Source organism: Gossypium hirsutum, chromosome A01 (assembly GCF_007990345.1).
Source record: "Gossypium hirsutum isolate 1008001.06 chromosome A01, Gossypium_hirsutum_v2.1, whole genome shotgun sequence".
NCBI lineage: Eukaryota > Viridiplantae > Streptophyta > Magnoliopsida > Malvales > Malvaceae > Gossypium > Gossypium hirsutum.
The window spans coordinates 31,112,346-31,132,349 of NC_053424.1; the positions used below are offsets into that span (position 1 = coordinate 31,112,346).

Genomic DNA, 20,004 nt, shown 5'->3' on the forward strand with positions numbered 1-20,004 from the left:
AGTTTAGGGTTTAGAGTCTCAGGTTTAGGGATTTAAATTTAGAGTATAATTTTGGATTTTAATTTAGAAGATAAATTATTATTTTAAAATATATATAAATATATATATATATATGAAAAGTGGTTTAGTGTGCAATTGTGTACAGGAACTGTAATTTGATCTAGATCTATTGTAAAATATTTACATGTTATTGATATAATAAATAGCATCATGTTTTTTATATATTTAATTAATTTATATGCATACATAATATGTATTTTAAAATATGTATTAAATCAAAATTAAAGTTTCAACTATAGTTAGGGTTTAGAGTGTAAGTTTATTGTTTGAGGTTTAAAGTTTAAGGTATATATATTATTGAATATTGAACCAATATTTAGAATTTATGAGAGATTCTTGCGAATTTGTACTAAACCTAATATAAATATATGAAATATAGATTTTGTACTACACTAACAGTCATCCAAGTAACATTATTTAGATATAATTTAAAAGAAATTCTAAATATATAGTTTTAAATTTTGATCAATTTTTATAAAATATTAAGGTATTAGCGGCGTTTTTATAGAAAACGCCATAAAATTTCATTATACATTACAGTAAAACGGCGTCGTTTCCTCTGAATAGTAGTGGCTTTAGCGGCGTTTCTATAATAAATGCCACAACTCATATTAGAACGGCGTCGTTTTGTAGTGTAGATAAAAGAGGCATTAGTGGTGCTTTGCTGAAAACGCCGCAAAAGGTCTCATTACCGCCGCGTTTCTGAAAACGCCACAAAATTTCCTTATTTGAAACGATGTCGTTTTTTCTCTCCTGGGGTTTATGCCCTTTACCCGAAATCAATTTCATTTTTTGCTAAGTAATTTCCCCCCATTTCGTCTCTTCCTTCCCTAAATCCCTAAAACAAAAAACACCTCTTCCCCCAATTCCCAAACCCGAAATCCCTAACATTTTCCCCAATTCCCCTTTTTTTCCCTTATTTTGTTCCCCCATCCCCAAAATCCCTAAATATTTTCCCTTTCCTCTCGTCGACGGTCATATGCTTCATGGGTTTGAAATGGTTAGTTTTTGAGTCCCCTTCAGATTAATGTGTATTTACCGTATTACTTGCCTTTTTTTTTGTTTGAAATGGGTTTGATCTCGATGATTATACTCTTGTTTTAAGTAAACCCAATACCGGGTCTGGTGTTTCTGGTGCTGTTTTTAACTTTACCACCACAATTATTGGTGCTGGAATCATGGCTTTACTTGCTACTATGAAGGTTCTGGGGCTTGTTTTAGGGATTTTTTTGATAATCCCGATTGGGATTTTGTCTGAAATTACTGTCGAGATGTTGATTAGGTTTGCGGTTTCTTGTAAAGCTAGATCTTATGGGGAAGTTATCCAAATTACAATGGGGAGAACTACTACGATTTTGTCTGAGATTTGCATAATTGTCAACAATGCAGGTATCCTGATAGTTTAATAAATCTAGGAACTAATAAATAGCCTTTCGTCCTAAATTCAAAAGTCCACGATATTACGTAACATTTTATATTATTGGTTTTGGTTTTGGTTTTGGTTTTAATAAATCAACTATGTTATGTCCACGATATTATTTGATTATTATGGGTGATGTTATGTCAACAATGCAGGTGTCCTGATAGTTTATATGATTATTTTATATTATTCGTCCTAAGTTATTGGTTTTGGTTGTTATGGTTGTTTTTCTTGCTCAACTTTGCGTGTTAGATAGGATTGATTCATTGAGCATGACTTCGGCTGCTTCGGTAGCTCTCGCTGTTGTTTTCGTTGTGGTTTGCTTTGCTGTTGCATTCATTAAGCTTATTGAAGGGAAGATAGAGGCTCCAAGGATGAGCCCAGATTTTGGATCGAAAATGGCAATTTTGGATTTACTAGTAGTTATCCCTATTATGACTAATGCATATGTTTGCCATTTCAATGTTCAACCTATATACAATGAGCTCGAAGGGCGATATCCTCAAAAGATGAATCAGGTGGGGAGGATCACAACTGCTCTTTGTGTTGTGGTCTATGCCTAAACAGCAATATCAAGGTATTTGCTCTTTGGAAAGGACACTGAAGGTGATGTTTTGACCAATTTTGATAGGAATCGGGGAATTCGTTTTAGCACTGCTTTGACTTATACCAAATTGCTGGCTATTTTTTTTAATCATTTTATTTGTTTATTCCCACCTGTTATTAGCAAATATAATTAATATTATGCCAATCATTAAATGTTGTTTATTTTTAGAACTCATTTGATTGTTTTGTTGACCAGAAACAGACTTCTGTTCTTCAAATGCAATGAGTAGGGAAGTCTCTCGACATTATTAGAGATCAATCCCAAGCATCTCTAAATAAACCCTCAAGAAAACATTTCCAATTCAATCAAGGTAAACATTGTCTTCCCTAACATTTATGTTTCTTTCAACATGTTTTTCCTTTTATGTTTTCAATGTTTAATTAACATTTAATTACATTCCTAAATTTTTAATGTTTTTCCTAACATTTAATTAACATTTTAATTACATTCCTAAATTTTTAAGCTTATTTCATCCACTCTTTTTTGTGTTTTGTCTCGATTTGGCTTCCTTCGTTAAGTTTCCTGTGGAAGCTTACTTATCTTTTATTTTCAAGAAATAGATTTAGGTAATGGAAGATGTATGCCTGTGTGTTTGTGTCACTATATATGTATGTATTTGGTCTAGATGAAAGCTTTACTCTAGTTTTGAAATATAGACCAAGTTTTGCATACATTGATCAATTTCTGGCTCTTTTCCTTTGAATACATGGTTCTCTTGATACTAAATACTCAGGTACTTTCTGCATATTCTTTGATTCTTATTAGACAAGTTATATATCAACAGTTATGTTAGTTTCCATCAAGGCCTCTGTAAACATAAAGTTGGTATTCTGGTTAGGAGAAGTTAATGTTTATGAGTTTTGCGGAGTATGATTCTGCACATGCAAAGTTGGTTTGTTTCAAGCTGTGCATTTTCATGTTTACATAATAATGGTGACTCCGTTTTGGTTTTTTAGATGCTCTTTTGGTCTGTTTTCATGTTTCTATCCAAGTTATGTGTTTAGTGTGGACTTAGATTGATTTAAGAGTTTAATGCTGTCTTGTTGCTCACGTTTTATATAAAAAAATTGTTATATTTTGTTTGAAAATGCTTTTCAATTTCTAATTATAAAATGAGATGTTGATTGAAGGTAATAAATGTTATGGTGAAGGAACAAAATGGCACTGATAATGGTATTTAGAATGGCAAGCTTATATTGGATATAGTAAATTGCAGTAAGACTCAATATATTATGATGTTTTTCATGGTCATTGGCAAATTCCAGTTGATTGGGGTTGAAGCAATTGATTTTAATATTTAATATTTAATATTTTTAAATGTCTTTAAAAGTTATAACTAATTTTTATCAAAATAGTATTAATTATTATTTGAAGTATGAATAAGTATGAATAAGAACACGTGATAATCAGTGTCTTCTTGAGTAGTTCCTGTCATCACATCCTTAAGTTTCCTTTGTCCCATTGATGATAAGTGTGCTTTCTATACAGTGCAGTTTTGCCAGATTTTGCTGAGGTGTACAGCTTCATTTACTGCTTCCTGCTCCTCCTGCAAGTATTTGTTCAACTTAAGCTGCCATTTAATCTTCGAATTAAAATTTGGTACTGATATAGATAAAGTTTTTATATTTGCTTAAACTGAAATATATTTGGTGCTACTCTTATAATCTTACATCTGTTCTAGGTACTATCGAGCACCTGAAATAATATTTGGTGCAACTAAATACACCACAGCCATTGACATTTGTTCTAGGTACGTACAGGTTTCGTTGCTAAATTTTTTTCCTTATTTATATTCATTTTCACTTTAAATTACTTAACAAATATTACTTTTTGGACTCCAGCCTCTGTTTGCTGGTGAGAGTGGAGTAGACCAGGTACGTTTTATTAAGGTACGTTTTAAATATTTTAAAGATTCAAAGTATATAGGCTGGAAACCTGACCTTATAGTATTAATTATTTGAAGTATGAATAAGTATGAATTAATTTTATTACCATATATGTAGCTTGCTTGTCCATTATAATTACAACAATAGCTGACCTTCTCTCCAACCTTATTTTAAAATTTTAAATATTTTAAATATTTAAATATTTTGGTTATTTAGATGTTCTTTTGGTCTGTTTTCATGTTTCTATCCAACTTATGTGTTTAGTGTGGACTTAGATTGATTTAAGAGTTTAATGCTGTCTTGTTGCTCACGTTTTATATAATAAAATTGTTATATTTTGGTTATTTAGATGTTCTTTTGGTCTGTTTTCATGTTTCTATCCAACTTATGTGTTTAGTGTGGACTTAAATTGATTTAAGAGTTTAATGCTGTCTTGTTGCTCACGTTTTATATAATAAAATTGTTATATTTTGGTTATTTAGATGTTCTTTTGGTCTGTTTTCATGTTTCTATCCAACTTATGTGTTTAGTGTGGACTTAGATTGATTTAAGAGTTTATTGCTGTCTTGTTGCTCACGTTTTATATAATAAAATTGTTATATTTTGGTTATTTAGATGTTCTTTTGGTCTGTTTTCATGTTTCTATCCAACTTATGTGTTTAGTGTGGACTTAAATTGATTTAAGAGTTTAATGCTGTCTTGTTGCTCACGTTTTATATTGTTGAATTCCTCTATTCATTTTCTTTCAGTTATGTGAAGAAATTGGCTGTGCTTTGACTGCTTTCTTATCCATTTGTTTATTATTTTTTATTGTTTTAATTGGAATTGTCCTGGGGTAGTTCTACATTTATTTGCCTGGTACTGAATTTTAAAAACTGCATTTACTATTCTGCATCCTGGAAAGGGACCTTTTGAGTTTTGAGCTTACTGGGCTGTTGTTTGGTTTTTCAATCTCTGCAGTAAAACCAAGTTTAGATGAATTTACAGTTTTATTGACATTATGTTCTATTTCACCATTCTTGAAATTATGTGAAGATTCTTTCTAATTTTCTCCTCGGCTGTCTCTAGAATCTAGCCCAATATTGATTTTTCCTTTTCATGCATTTTGAATCAAATAAAAGAATTTTAGCATGCAAGAAAAAGACACTTTACTTGCTTGCGAGAGTAATTTTTCATGGTCTTTTGGGAACCTACACATTGGGTTGTTAACCTGTTCATGTCTAGTTCTTTGTGAATCATTTTATCCTCACTTGTTTCCTATTGGATTCTTTTTAGTTTCATACCCTCCATACTACCAAAAAGGAAGTGCTCTGTGAGACAAAGTCAAAAGTTCTAAGATATTTTTTTCATTATAAAGTTTTTGTTCACCAAACCTAGAACTTAATAAAAATGATGGTTGTGAAATTTTATAAAAAATGTTACTGAAATGTTGGTAATGAACCAAAAAGAAGAGAATTGCCTGCCATGCTGAAAATTCTTGATGAGAGTCAAGAGACCAAGAGGTGGCTGTTGTCCTTAAACGAAATTGTTAGTATTGAAGTTTTTTCTTTTGCTTTCTGTCTTTAGAATATTGATATTATTTCCTATGATGCTCTGATTCATGTGTGAGTGGGAATAAGCATGCTAGTATTTGCTTGTACTTATTCTGAAACCTGTTTTCAGATGTAGGATAATGTGTTCGATTTGGGCACTTTAGGAAAGTCAAGGTTTGAAGAAACAGCTGACTGGATTTGCTAATTGTGTTATGTGCCTTGTATTTACAATTTTTTTGCAGAGATGGAAGTCATTTGTATGCTCATAAAAGATTTTGTATTTTTTTACAGAAATGGTTTGAAAAGATGTGCAGTTTTGCCAGATTTTGCTGAGGTGTACAGCTTCATTTACTGCTTCCTGCTCCTCCTGTAAGTATTGGTTCAACTGAAGCTGTCATTTAATCTTCGAATTAAAATTTGGTACTGATATAGATAAAGTTTTTATATTTTCTTAAACTGAAATATATTTGGTGCTACTCTTATAATCTTACATCTGTTCTAGGTACTATCGAGCACCTGAAATAATATTTGGTGCAACTAAATACACCACAGCCATTGACATTTGTTCTAGGTACGTACAGGCCGTTTAGTTGCTAAATCTTTTTCCTTATTTCTATGCATTTTCACTTTAAATTACTTAACAAATATTACTTTTTGGACTCCAGCCTTTGTTTGCTGGTGAGAGTGGAGTAGACCAGGTACGTTTTATTAAGGTACGTTTTAAATATTTTAAAGATTCAAAGTATATAGGCTGGAAACCTGACCTTATAGTATTAATTATTTGAAGTATGAATAAGTATGAATTAATTTTATTACCATATATGTAGCTTGCTTGTCCATTATAATTACGACAATAGCTGACCTCCAACCTTATTTTAAATATTTTAAAGATTCAAAGTATATAGGCTGGAAACCTGACGGGTTGCCTTATATCGAGCTGCAAGATATAATGGATCCTCCCTAGGTGTAACAACGCCACGTATGATGAATCTTAAAACATTCAAAAAGAATTGAAAAAAGTTCTATCGCTATTGAATATTTATATAACCTTAATTTATTTCCAATTTACTTATAAAAATTAAACTACGATTCTTTCATGATATTATTATATTCAAATTACTATTTTGTTATATTAAACATGTTTGATTTTAATATTTAATATTTTTAAATGTCTTTAAAATTTTGTTATATTAATAAGATTTCCAAAAAAGTTCTATGGAGCTTATAAATAATTCTATTGACCTTAAAAAAGAATTAAAAATTTCAACGACTGAATGGCCAATTATAAATTATTTTATCAACATAACATTATTGATCATTGTTTAAATATATTATAACTAATTTTTATCAAAATAGTATTAATATTGATCATTACTTAAATAAATTACATAACTCACATAACGTACATAACAACTTACATAACTTAACTAATACATGTAGTTTAATCTAATAATTTCCTTAAAAGCATATAGTTTAAAAGTTCAAATTTCATAACTTACATAATCTACATAACTTACATAAAACATAAATATATATCATATCAAGACTTACATAATAAATAACTTACCCGTGAAACTTATTGCCAACTTTAGACTTCAACAACTACGAAATGGATAGGACTTGGATGAATTTCTCAAGGGCAAGCAACGAGTATCAAAATGGAGTGCAATCTTTTTTAGATTTTGCATTTCACAATTCAAGCCAAGAGAATATGATTCTTTGCCCGTGTAAGAAGTGTGGCAATATCTATTGGCATTATCATGAAGTTGTCTACGAACATCTAATTGTTGATGGCTTCATTCGGGGGTATAAAAAATGGAATTTCCATGGAGAGTGTACAACTAGTGGAGCCTCTTCGACGATTAATCCAGGTTATCCTTATAGTGGTTACCGTCAGCATGTTAGAGAAGATGACATGGAAGGTATGATGCGGGATGCATTTAATATGCGGAGTGAAAGTTTCCAATCATTTCCACCAAACTATGTTGCATCTGATGATTATAATATCAGTGGGAATACTTTTATGGAAACGAGAAGAAGTGTACCGGATGAACAACTGAATGAAGAAGCGGCGAAGTTCTACACGTTACTTGGTGAAATGAATGAAGAACTTTATGAGGGATCAAAATTTTCGAAAATGTCATTCTATATTCGCCTTTTCCACTTAAAATGTTTGGGAGGGTGGACCGGAAACTCTTTAACAATGCTGTTAGAGCTTTTGAGAGAAATGTTCCCATTTGCAAAAATCCCTCAATCATGTAAAGACATGAAGAAAGTGATAAAATATTTGGGCCTTGGGTACAACAAAATTCATAGTTGCCCAAATGATTGCATGTTGTATTGGGGTGATCGGAGAAATCAATAGTCTTGTCATGTTTGCGGTAAATCTCATTGGATGAATAGAGATGCAGAAGATGTTAATGAGGATGAATATGGGCCACAGTCAAGAAGGAAGCCGAACAAGATTTTGCGATATTTCCCGCTAATCCCAAGGCTTCAAAGGCTATTCATGTCGTCAAAGACAGCTGAGTTTATGACGTGGCATCATGATCAACGAACGGATGATGGATTATTAAGGCATCCTGCAGATTCTTTTGCATGGAAATCATTTGACAATAAATTTCCAAGCTTTGCAAGTGATCCTCGAACTGTAAGGCTCGGGTTAGCATCTGACGGATTTAATCCTTTTAAAATCATGAGCACCTCGTACAGTACTTGGCCTGTGGTCATTGTTCCTTATAATTTGCCTCCATGGCTCTGCATGAAGCAATCTTCTTTGATATTATCTATGATTATCCCCGGAGAGAAAGGCCCCGGAAATGATATTGACATATATCTGCAGCCACTTATTGAAGAGTTAAAACAATTATGGGCGGGTGTTGAGACGTATGATGTATTGAGAAAGGAGAACTTTTACCTACGTGCTGCTTTGATCTGGACAATTAATGATTTCCCGGCATATGCGAATTTATCGGGTTGGAGTACCAAAGGACGTTATGCTTGTCCTTGTTGTGCTGCTCAAACGTGTTCACAGTGGTTATATAATGGGAAGAAGTTCTGCTATATGGGGCATCGTCGGTGGTTAGATGAAAATCATAGATATAAATTTCAGAAGGCTTTATTTGACGGTACTGAAGAGTTGAAAAAAGCTCCTGAGCAGACCATTGGATTTGAAATCTTATTCATGTTAAAAGATATGGATTTCAGTTACGGGAAGCTGAATCAACCATCTAACAAGCAAACAAATAGACGATCGAGGGATGAATCTGATGATGAATCTGACGAGGAGGATGACCCTAATGAGGCAGACTTGTGGAAGAAAAGAAGTATTTTTTTTGAGTTGCCTTATTGGGAGCATCACATATTACGCCACAATCTTGATGTGATGCATATTGAGAAGAATGTCTGCGAGAACATCATCCGGACAATTTTGAACTTCGATGGTAAATCAAAAGATAATCTTCAAAGTCAACTTGATTTAGTTCACATGGGAATTAAGCGTGATCTTCATCCCCAAGTACTTCCTAATGGAAAATATTGGTTGCCGCCTACAATTTTTGCAATGTCAAAGGAAGAGAAAGAAATGTTCTGCACGGTGTTGAAGGATATAAAGGTTCCGGATGCGTATTCATCAAATATATCTCGATGTGTAAGTCTTAAAGATCGAAGACTATATTCATTAAAATCACATGACTATCACATCCTGATGCAAGATCTACTTCCAGTTGCTTTACGGTGCTGTATGTCAAAGAAGGTAACGTCCTGTATAATTGAGCTGTCCAATATAATGAAAGCAATTTGTGGCAAAGTTCTGAATGTTGAAGAACTTGAAAAAGTACAAGATCGAGCCGCTTTGACATTATGCAATTTGGAGAAGATCTTTCCACATTCCTTATTCACTATTATGGTGCACCTTGTCATTCATCTCCCTTGTGAAGCAATAATTGGTGGGCCGGTTTTCTATCGTTGGATGTATCCAATTGAAAGGTGCTAATTTATTTCAAAGGCATTCACCTTTATACCTATAGTTACCAGTTTTGATAATGTTGTATATGGTGTTTAGGTTCCTAAGCAAATTGAAGTCTTATTGCCGTAACAAGCGTTATCCGGAAGGATCAATTGCTGAAGGCTACTTGGCAGAGGAGTGTATGACATTCTGTTCTAGATATTTAGATGTTGAAACAAGATTGAATAGACCAAGTAGAAATGCCGGACTCAATGATCCTAACTTGGACAAAACTTATTTATTTCAAAGTTATGGAGAACCAATCGGCAAAGTTGAAATTGTAGAATTAGATGATCGATCTTGGATACAAGCACATAGATATGTTCTTTTCCACCACGATGCACTTGAACAATTACGCAAGTAAGTTCTAGAATATGATAAATATTCTTCTTTTTTTTGATTTGTTTATTTTTTAACGAATTAAACATGTGTTTAACATAGTGAGTACAAACAAATCTTAAGATCTCGTCCACGCTCACGAAGATTACAACATCGCGAGATTAATAGGTTATTCGCAGAATCTTTTCATGAATGGTTAAGCCAAACGGTATGCAACTCAACATTTTGTTGACAAATAATAATGTTTTCTCATAACATTTATAATTACTCAATTTACTTTCGATTCAATAGGTTTGGAGTGGGAATATCGTTAATGACGAAGTTAAATGGCTTTCCCAAGGTCCGAATCGAGTAGTAAAAAGATATAGTGGCTTCATCATGAATGGATTCAGATTTCATACCAAATATCGCGAGAGATTGAGGAGAACTCAAAATTGTGGAGTAGTTGTTAATTCTTTAATTACAAGTTACGCTAGTGCTAGGGACAGTAATCCTGTCGAGGGAAATGTGGAGTATTATGAACTTCTAACCGACATTATTGAGTTGGATTATTATGGAAAATGGAAAGTTGTCTTCTTTCGATGTGATTGGGCTGATGCTAATACTGCTCGCGGAATTAAAAATGATCAGTTTGGTTTTATAATGGTGAATTTCTCTCGATTAATTCACACTGGAGAACATTTGATAGACGAGCCGTATGTATTTTCTTCTCAAGTTAAACAAGTTTTTTACTCGAAAGATCCAATTGATGAGGGTTGGTACGTTGTACTCCGAAACACCCCTAGAGACTTGTTTGACATGGGGAATGGAAGTAGAGATGACATCGGTGAAAGATCAGAAACTTTGCCTTTTCCAGAACAAGACTTAGATGAAAATATCCCTAGTACTAGTACACAATTTCAATGGGTTCGTCAGGATGTAGACGAAGATATTTACGATTTATGATGTAGTAAGATTTTATGATTTTTTATTTATATGTAATGTTACAATATTAACATTGGTCATGTTATATAATTTAATTATTTTATATTTATTATTGTTGTTATTTCTTACTAAAATTTTATCTATTTTATGTGTTGCAGGAAAAATGCCTAGAAGAAGATTAAGGGATCTTAGTATTGTACAGAATACTACAAATTCGAAAGAAGTAAGTACTGAACAGCAGACAGTTGTTGGATCTTCAAGCGTGCCGGAGACACTTGACGAGTCTGTGGAAATTCAAAGTAATGTTAAGTTTATTTTACAAATTGTATTAAATTTTATTACTGATTTATTTTTAAATTTCAATATAGTAATAATTTATTATTTTTCAGCTGAAAATGGTGGGACGCGCAAAGGTCGAGGAAATACGCTCCTAACAGATTTATATAACTTAAATTCTGTCGAGCGTGTCAAAGTAACTAGAAACAGCCATGGTCAGCCTGTTGGACAAGAAGCTCGACTTTTAGCAGGCTATTTGGGCATTATATCACGAAATGCCAATATGTTGCCCATCAACTACGAATCATGGCATAACATGCCTGATAGCAATAAAAATCAAGCTCTCTCTAATATTAAGGTAACAAAACGTTAATGTAATTATAATACTTTTGTTTAAGTTTCATTTATATTTACTTCCTAAACTTGTGTTTTTTAGGATAGGTTTGCTTTAGAGGTTTCTGATGCCTATATCAAGAAGGCATTGGGTAAAAAATGGAGAGACAATAAAAGCATTTTGAAAAAAGAATATTTTAAAAAACCCATAAGCCTCGAAGAAAAGTTGCAAAATGTCCCACCGGGAATGCTGAGGTACCAATGGGAAGATGCGGTTCAATTTTGGAATTCAAAGAAAGGAGAGGTATTATGTACTTGCAAACTCTTATAAATTTTTCGGTTTATAGTGTTTACTATATACGTAATAATAATTTCATTATGTAGGACCGTGAGCGAGTTGGAACAAGCAGCAGGCAAAAACAAAAATTTACGCACACGGCAGGGTCGAAAAGTTTTATTTGTGTAGCTCAGGCCGAGGTACTATGGATTTATTAAATCTATCAAGTATTAATAACTTTTTACTATTAAATAATATTTTTACTACTATATTGTAGGAAGCCTCGTCTGGTCAAAAAGTTGGACGCCTTCAACTTTTTGACATTACGCACAGGAAAAAAGATGGAACTCCGATGTCATCTGAGGCTGCAGAAATTATGGTATATTTAGCAAATAAAAATTGATTCATTATAAAAATTTATAATATTTAATTATAATGTTTTAATTCATCGTTTTTATTAGTGTAATTTAAATAATGTTATGTTGTATTCCTTTTTATTGTATATTTCGTTTCTAACTCTTTAACTGATTTATTAGGAGAAACTAAAAGATAAGAAGGTAGAGTATGAAGCGACTGCTTCGATTGATAGTTCTGTTAATTTTGAGGATATTGATAACAGAATTATTAATGAAGTTTTGGGCCCTGAAAGGTATGGTCGGGTTAGATTTCGAGGATCTGGTGTTAACCCGACCCAATATTTTGGATCCTCCTCGCACCAATACATACCTTCCGGGAGTCAAAGTCAAGCTGAAGTTCAGAGGTTAAAAGATCAGATAGTTCAGATACAAGCTAGCACGGATGAGCAAATTTCTCAACTTAGAGCGGAGGCAGCAGCGAGGGAGGCGGAGGCAGCAGCGAGGGAGGCGGAGCAGAACAGGAAATACAATGAACTCCAGCATCAGCTTCAGTCTATGATGACTATGTTCCACCAATTTCAAAATCCGCCATCATAGACATGTTTTCTTGTAACTTTTAACATTATTTTAAGAATATTTTGAATATTCATTTCCAATTTATATAATATATTTTTCGTATAATTTTATATTATTTAAATTTGCGTGTTTTGGTTGGGTTGGGTTGGATTTCATGGTATATTTGTTGTTTTTTATTGAATTTCTTGCAGGAGGGTTGGATTAGGTGTAAAAATACATATTGCAAAACTGGGCACACTAGCGGCGTTTTTTAAAAAAGCGCCGCTAAAAGTACAGGTCTATTGCGGCGTTTTTTTACAAAAGCGCCGCTAAAAGTACAAGTCTATAGCGGCATTTTTTATAAAAGCGCCGCTAAAGTTCTTGGTCTATAGAGGCTTTTTTTACAAAAGCGCCGCTAAAAGTACAGGTCTATAGCGGCATTTTTTATAAAAGCGCGGCTAAAAGTACAGGTCTATAGCAGCGTTTTTTATAAAAGCGCCGCTAAAGTTCCTGGTCTATAGCGGCGCTTTTATAAAAAACGCCGCTAAAGGTCCTGGTCTTTAACGGCGCTTTTATAAAAAACGCCGCTAAAGGTCCTGGTCTTTGGCGGCGTTTTTTTAAGAGCGCCGCTAAAGGTCCTGGTCTTTAGCGACGCTTTTATAAAAAATGCCGCTAAAGATCGTGGTCCTTAGCGGCGTTTTTTTCTAAAAAATGCCGCGAAGTTTTGTGGCGCTGCATATAGCGACTTTTTTTTGCGGTGCTTGGCAAAGCGCTGCTAAAAGTATTAGCGGCGCTTAGAAACGCCACTAAAGGCAAAAAAAACACCGCTAAAAGTCTATTTTCCTGTAGTGTATTACCGTAGTAAGACCGGGACTCTATTGATAAAAGGTCAGATAACTCGTGATGCGATTCAATGTCTTTGTTGTTTCAAGGTCTTCGCTCTCACCGCGTTTGAAGTTCATGCTGGGAGTACCAATCGGAAGCCAGCCGTTAACATAATCTTGGATGACGGTACTGGCAGGTCACTTTCCGATTGTCAACGACAAGTTCGTCTTTCAACAAGTCCTTCTATTGTAGACAACCCTAATTCTAAAACTGCGAAGTTCAATTCAATTGAACATGAGAATGATGAAGCGTGCTCCATTTGTTGCTATGGGGGAGAGTTAATTTGCTGTGAGTATTGCCCTTCAGCTTTCCACATGAATTGCCTTGGCTTAAACGAAGTTCCCGATGGCAACTGGTTTTGCCCATCCTGCTGCTGTGGAATCTGTGGCATTGGGTATTTAAGGGAGAAAAGTTTTCGTACTTGTCATCAATGTGAGCTTAAGTTCCATATTGATTGCTTGAGCTTGAAGAGTTACGAAAACATGGTATTATTATGTAGCCAGAAGTCTAAAAAGGTCTTTTATGGTCTGCAAAAACTTACAGGGAAGCCAATACCAGTGGGAAACAATGTGACATGGACATTATTGAAATCTGATCATCATGGTGCAGAAAATTACAGTAAGTCAAGGGTTGCACTAAAAGTTATGCATGAGTGTTTCGAACCAACCAAAAATGATGAGACGGGAAGAGATGTGGTTGAAGATGTGGTTTTCAGCCGAGTCTCAAAGCTGAAACGATTGAATTTCAAAGGATTCTATAGAGTGATTGTGGAGGAAAAGGAGGATGCGGTTTCAGTGGCCACTCTGAGGGTGTACGGTAACTGGGTGGCTGAAATGCCCCTTGTCGCCACCAGTTTCAGACACCGCCGCCGCGGATTGTGTCGACTTTTGGTAGATCAAGTTGAAAAGAATCTAGTGAAATTAGGGGTGGAGAAGCTGATTTTGCTTGCACTGCCTACCACGGTGGATACGTGGGTTAAGTGCTTTGGGTTTACTCGCATGGAAAAGGATGAAATATTACATCTTTTACGGTATAACTTACTAGATTTCCAGGGAACTATCCTTTGCCAAAAACTGTTGACATAGAAAATTACTTAGATGTATCTTTTTATATAATATTTGAAATTATTCATAATCGTACTATAATTAAGTTTCAATATTTAAACTAATATTTGACCGTGTATTCATTTGTTGCAATGTAAAAATATTTGTTGCAATGTAAAAACTTGAATTATTATTCTCCAGTGTTTTTAAAAAAACGCATTTATATGTTTAAATTTGTTTAACTATAGGATTATATGATATGGCAAATGTATGGAAATGATAAACTTGATTTAGATATATCTATATCAGCTATTTACATGTTTTTTGATATTTGTTCAAGTAATATTATATAAATGTACCTTTTTTTATTAATGCAATTTTATAAATATTTTTATTTTTTCCTTGTAGCTGAGACTTGCAAATAATTAATAGTAACCTCCAAAAAGAATCTGACATGGTCTTATTTAAATATCTAATGGGTTAATACAAGGAAACTTTAAATATTAAGATGGGTAAAATTTTAGTGAAAAATATGAATTCCTCAAACTTTGTTCAAAATAAATAATGTAAATAGTTAAAAATTGATAAATAAAATTAATTTATTTGCTAATTCATATATCAAGGCACTGAATATAACGTCAATGGCGTTGGTAAGGGGCTGGGAATTAATGATTGCTTTACACTTAGTTTTAAGGTTTTTTTATACATGTAAATTACTTATAAATCAAAAGATAATATGTGCAAAACCACACTGAAATATTTGTCTTTTTTGTTGTTGCAATGAAAACAATACTTGATACACCCCATGGCGGGGCCAAACAAAGAAATAGTAAAAATACAAATACATATAAAATTAAATTAAATTTATAAAATTGGTGAATTGAACTCACAAAAAAATTAAAAATAATCACCCAAAACTTTTGAAAAATGATTATTTTATAAAAAATTAATTTTTATGAAAATAATTTTTTCTCCACCCAATAAAACCCAACATTCCTCAATTGTAACACCTTTAACCCACGTCCGTTGTCAGAATATGGTATAAGGCGTTACCGAACTCAAACGCATGCATACAAACATTTCCAGGTCATAAAATTTCGTTCAAGTTTAAAACTTTTTAATTTCTATCTTAAAGTCCCTTATATGAGTCTACGAGGCCCAAAACAAACATTGGAGGTGGTTAGGGACTAAACCGAGAACTTTTGAAATTTTTGAGACACTAAGAAAATTTTCGTATTTTGGAGAGTTACACGCCCGTGTGGGAAGACCGTGTGGTCACACACGCCCGTGTGGCTCAGGACTCTCCCATGTAACTATCTGTTTATGACGTCATCACCCATTTAGGGTCGCACGGCCATGTCACACGCCCATGTGCTAGGCCGTGTGACCATCTGTATGGATGATAGTTAGGCTATTTACCAAGCCTTTTTCCATCCAAAAACCTTGCACATCCATGCTAAGTTTATCAACACACAACATGGCATTTTTAGGCATCCCAATAACCACACCATGGCATTCACACACTATTTATAAATCACATTCAACATGCACAACCACACACACACTTAACTAATTATAACATGTAACTTACTCAACCATTCGCATTTAGTATTTGCCACACATAATTGCCACAGGTTCACTCATCCAACCCAAACATGAATGCACATCTATGTAATGCTTCATCATAAACTTATAACATAGCAAATATTGGCCACACTAAATGGCTTTATACAACAATGACCTTCAATTAGCATAGGCCAATATTCTAGGCCAACTCATAATATCATGTACACAATAACCAAGTCCCTATACATGCCATACACTTAAAATGGTAGAAAATCATTGATACCCATCAATAGCTTGTTAACGTGATAGGATCTCCGATGACCTCCAACTCGAGCTAGTATCTATGACACTATAAGAAAAAGGAAAGGAAGAGAGAGTAAGCATATAGCTTAGTAAGTAGGTATGTAAATAATAAACAATTTATTAACATGCTTTTAACAATCCTCATAATATATTCTCAAGATAATGCAATCATAATTGCACAAAGTTCCACTATTCACTTATGTTCATATCAAGCTGTTTATGCGGGTTACAGTCACTAAATTATTTATATCTTGAGCTACAGAACTCCAAATTAAGTTCCACTAATTTTCCCTAAAACTAGGCTCACATATATCCTTACCATAAAATTTCTAGAATTTTTTGTGTAGCCAATAAGTACAGTTTATTCTTTAAAGTCGTCCCTATTCTACTATCCAATAGTTTCGACCCTTATTCACTAAAAATTAATTATCTCCACGTATGGGACTCGGATGATGTTATCGATTGATTCTATTGAAAATAGATTCATTAAGAATTAAAAAAATATAAATTATAACTCGTAATTATTTTTATACTATGTTTAATGATTTTCCAAAGTCAGAACAGGGGATTTCAAATTCATCCTGAACGTATCCCACAAAAATTCAAACATCTCATACTATGAAATTCTTTTCTTACGTTGTTTCTTCTATGTGAGGCTAGACTCAATAAGATTTAATTTAATCTCTTATTCAACCTCTAATTCAATTTTCACAAATTTTGGTGATTTTTCAAAGTTATACAATTGCTCTTGTCCTGAACTGTTTTACTGCTAACTTTACTATTTCATTATTTCTTTGTATTAACATCCATTTAATCATACATAACACCAAAGCATATCCTTAACTAGCCATTCCAATAGCTAGTCATTATCAAATATTTACATGCCATTCATTGGCCAATTTAACCTATACATCAACAATAAAAGTTAAACTTATCATGTTTCAATTTAATTTGGCCTAAAAGCCTCAAAAATTATCATCAATCAAATTTACCACCTATTTATACATCATAAGTATAGACTTATAATCACAAGGTCATCACAAGATCATTTTCATAGGTAGGACTTACCCATTTACATTCTTACCAAATGTCCCATATACATCGAGTTCATTACTCATGAATTTTGCATACATACCTGTACCCTTTCAACATGATCGTACCTTGTCATTTCTTTGACAAAATCTTTGGATTTACCCGTTGAACCTCTTGGGATACTAAGGACACTCAGGAAAACTCGTACATGATGTATCATACCAATGCCATGTCCCAGACATGGTCTTACATGGAAATCTCATATTAATGCCAATAGCCCAGCTACGATCTTACACGATGCCTCATGCCGTTGCCATGTCCCAGACATGGTCTTACACTAGCTCACATAACGATGCTGATGCCATGTCCCAGACATGGTCTTATATGGGATCACATGCCGATGCCATATCCCAGGTATAGTCTTACACAATTACACATATTGCCATGGTCCAACCATGGTCTTTACTGTCAATTCATAACATGTCGTAATTCGATCATTCTCAACCCTACATTTCTTTTAATTTGATCTTTCAATACGATCTTGTATTTTTATATTATTCATGATCTAATAATAACATACGAAATAATATATGATATTGATTAAGCATTTAAACATATCAAATTTAATGCTTATTAACATACGAACTTACCTCAGTATGAAACGACGAAATAAGTTAATTACTCGATTATCTTGCTTTTCCCCCGATCTAATCTCGACTTTCATCTTCCTTAATCTATAACAACACATTTAATTTATTTATTCATCAGGCTACTCAAATTAGCCCAATTTCACATTTTTGGTAAAATTACATTTTTACCCCTATAGTTTGTCATATTTGCACTTTTTCCCCTAGGCTTGTAAAATGAAATGTGTTCAATTTCTTTACTACCCATGCATAGCCGGACCTTTTTCATGTTTAGGGCAGCTTACATTTTCCATTATTTCACACATTTACCACCTATTTTACAACTTTTACAAAATGGCCCATTTTAGGTGTTTTCATGAAAATCATTTAACAAAAGTTGTTTATTTAACAACCAATATTCATTTTCTTCCATAAAAATGCAGCAAACAACATGAATATTCTCATGGAAAAATCCTATACTTTCAACCATTTTGCAAAATAGTCCCCTCATTAGCTAGATTAAGCTACAAAGGTTCCAAAAATACAAAAATGGCCATCAAAATCACTTACTTGTGTGGGTTAAAAGTTGCTGAAATTTTCAAGCTTCCATGGCCATTTCTGTAATACCCTAAATTCGGCCCGGACGTTATGGCCGAATTCGGTGTGTCACATTGAAGTGTTTTAGCGAAAACCGTGTTTTCATTGAAAACCCTTCTTAAACAAAAGAAACCTTAATAAACACACCTTTCAGTTGCGAAAGCCTTGTTTTAAGCATTTGATTTAACAAAACTTATCATTTAGAAATTAAGTTGCAGAAACGTTTAAAACATACTATAATTTAGGAAACCCATGTCCAACTTCTCGTAATTACAATGGAAATAATAATACTTCAATTAATAATAGCATAATGAAAACCTTATTACAATCTGGTCTGAAACATACTTAATAAAATAAAACTTATAAGCTTCAAAAAAAGTCCAAATTTGTCTTGCTAGCTGGCCACCCAGAGTCCCTCCAAACATCGCACTGTCTATTGAGCATCACCTAAAAAAAATAAAAGAGGGGGTGAGTTTTCGCAAACTTAGTGTGTACAACCCTCGACGGAAAACAAGTATTCAAAAATTATCATACATCAAACATGCAATGCAATCCATTCAAATTATCCATCCGCTACACACCAGCTCCGCCCCCATCACACTATGTGGGGATATAAATATCGACCCACCCAGCCCACACACCAATGGTAGCCCGGTTGCGAAACTACCTTCATTTACATATTGGGATTTAAAAGTCGTTGGTGGATCCACGATTGTCAGGCAACCATACGATCCTCAAATACTTCCTCCGTACCATCATTCCCACCCCATATGCAACCTAAGCAGAACATCAGATGTAGGCATGTCACATCCACAAAACTTACATTCAACACCTAGAGGTATTTTGGTCATTTTTGCCCTTAGGGGCATTTCGATAATTTTCCTTTAATTATGTTTTTCACTTACCTTGACCCGTTAACAAGTCCCGTGAGCTAAGATGAACGAATACTATGCACCAGGTAGGATTCCAGAGAAGAGGAGGTGGGTCATTAAGACCGCTTAAGTACCAAGCTCTCCCTAGATCCAATCCTAGACATGCATATACCCGTTGCCACACCTTAACCCTATGACTTGTCCACGGTCTCAATTAATTAATTAAGTTTTATGTAGTCATCATATACTAGGCCCAATACCCCTAGATACATGCATATGGCCCACTGGGCCCAATCTTATTCATATGGCCCATATGGCCCAGTTCATATTCTTATGGCCCACTAGGCCAAATTCACATTCATATGGCCCATTAGGCCCAAATCACATTTATATGGCCCGTTAGGCCCAATCACATTCATATTCATGCTCACATACAAATTCCTATCACATAACATCAATATTCAGTTTTTGCCTATTATGGGCCCAACAGCCCATCGGGCCCATTTAGC

General features: G+C 33.8%; 1 protein-coding gene, 1 long non-coding RNA gene and 1 pseudogene across 2 annotated transcripts; all 3 read left to right on the forward strand.

The window, feature by feature from the left end:
• Positions 1–1,127: 1,127 nt before the first annotated feature.
• On the forward strand, positions 1,128–2,312 carry LOC107917411 (amino acid transporter AVT6E-like; annotated as a pseudogene).
• A 1,342-nt stretch (positions 2,313–3,654) lies between these two features.
• Positions 3,655–11,184, forward strand: LOC121206269 (uncharacterized). The gene is made up of 5 exons (XR_005901369.1): positions 3,655–3,686; positions 3,769–3,837; positions 3,929–3,976; positions 10,977–11,073; positions 11,164–11,184. It is a non-coding gene; the product is annotated as an uncharacterized lncRNA (long non-coding RNA).
• Positions 11,185–11,848: 664 nt separating this feature from the next.
• LOC121206261 (uncharacterized) lies at positions 11,849–12,694 on the forward strand. Its single transcript, XM_041077075.1, has 3 exons — positions 11,849–11,860; positions 11,938–12,039; positions 12,197–12,694. The coding sequence occupies exons 2-3, from the start codon at positions 12,013–12,015 to the stop codon at positions 12,611–12,613; spliced, it is 444 nt and encodes a 147-aa protein (XP_040933009.1). The 5' UTR covers positions 11,849–11,860; positions 11,938–12,012; the 3' UTR covers positions 12,614–12,694.
• The last annotated feature ends 7,310 nt before the right edge of the window (positions 12,695–20,004 follow it).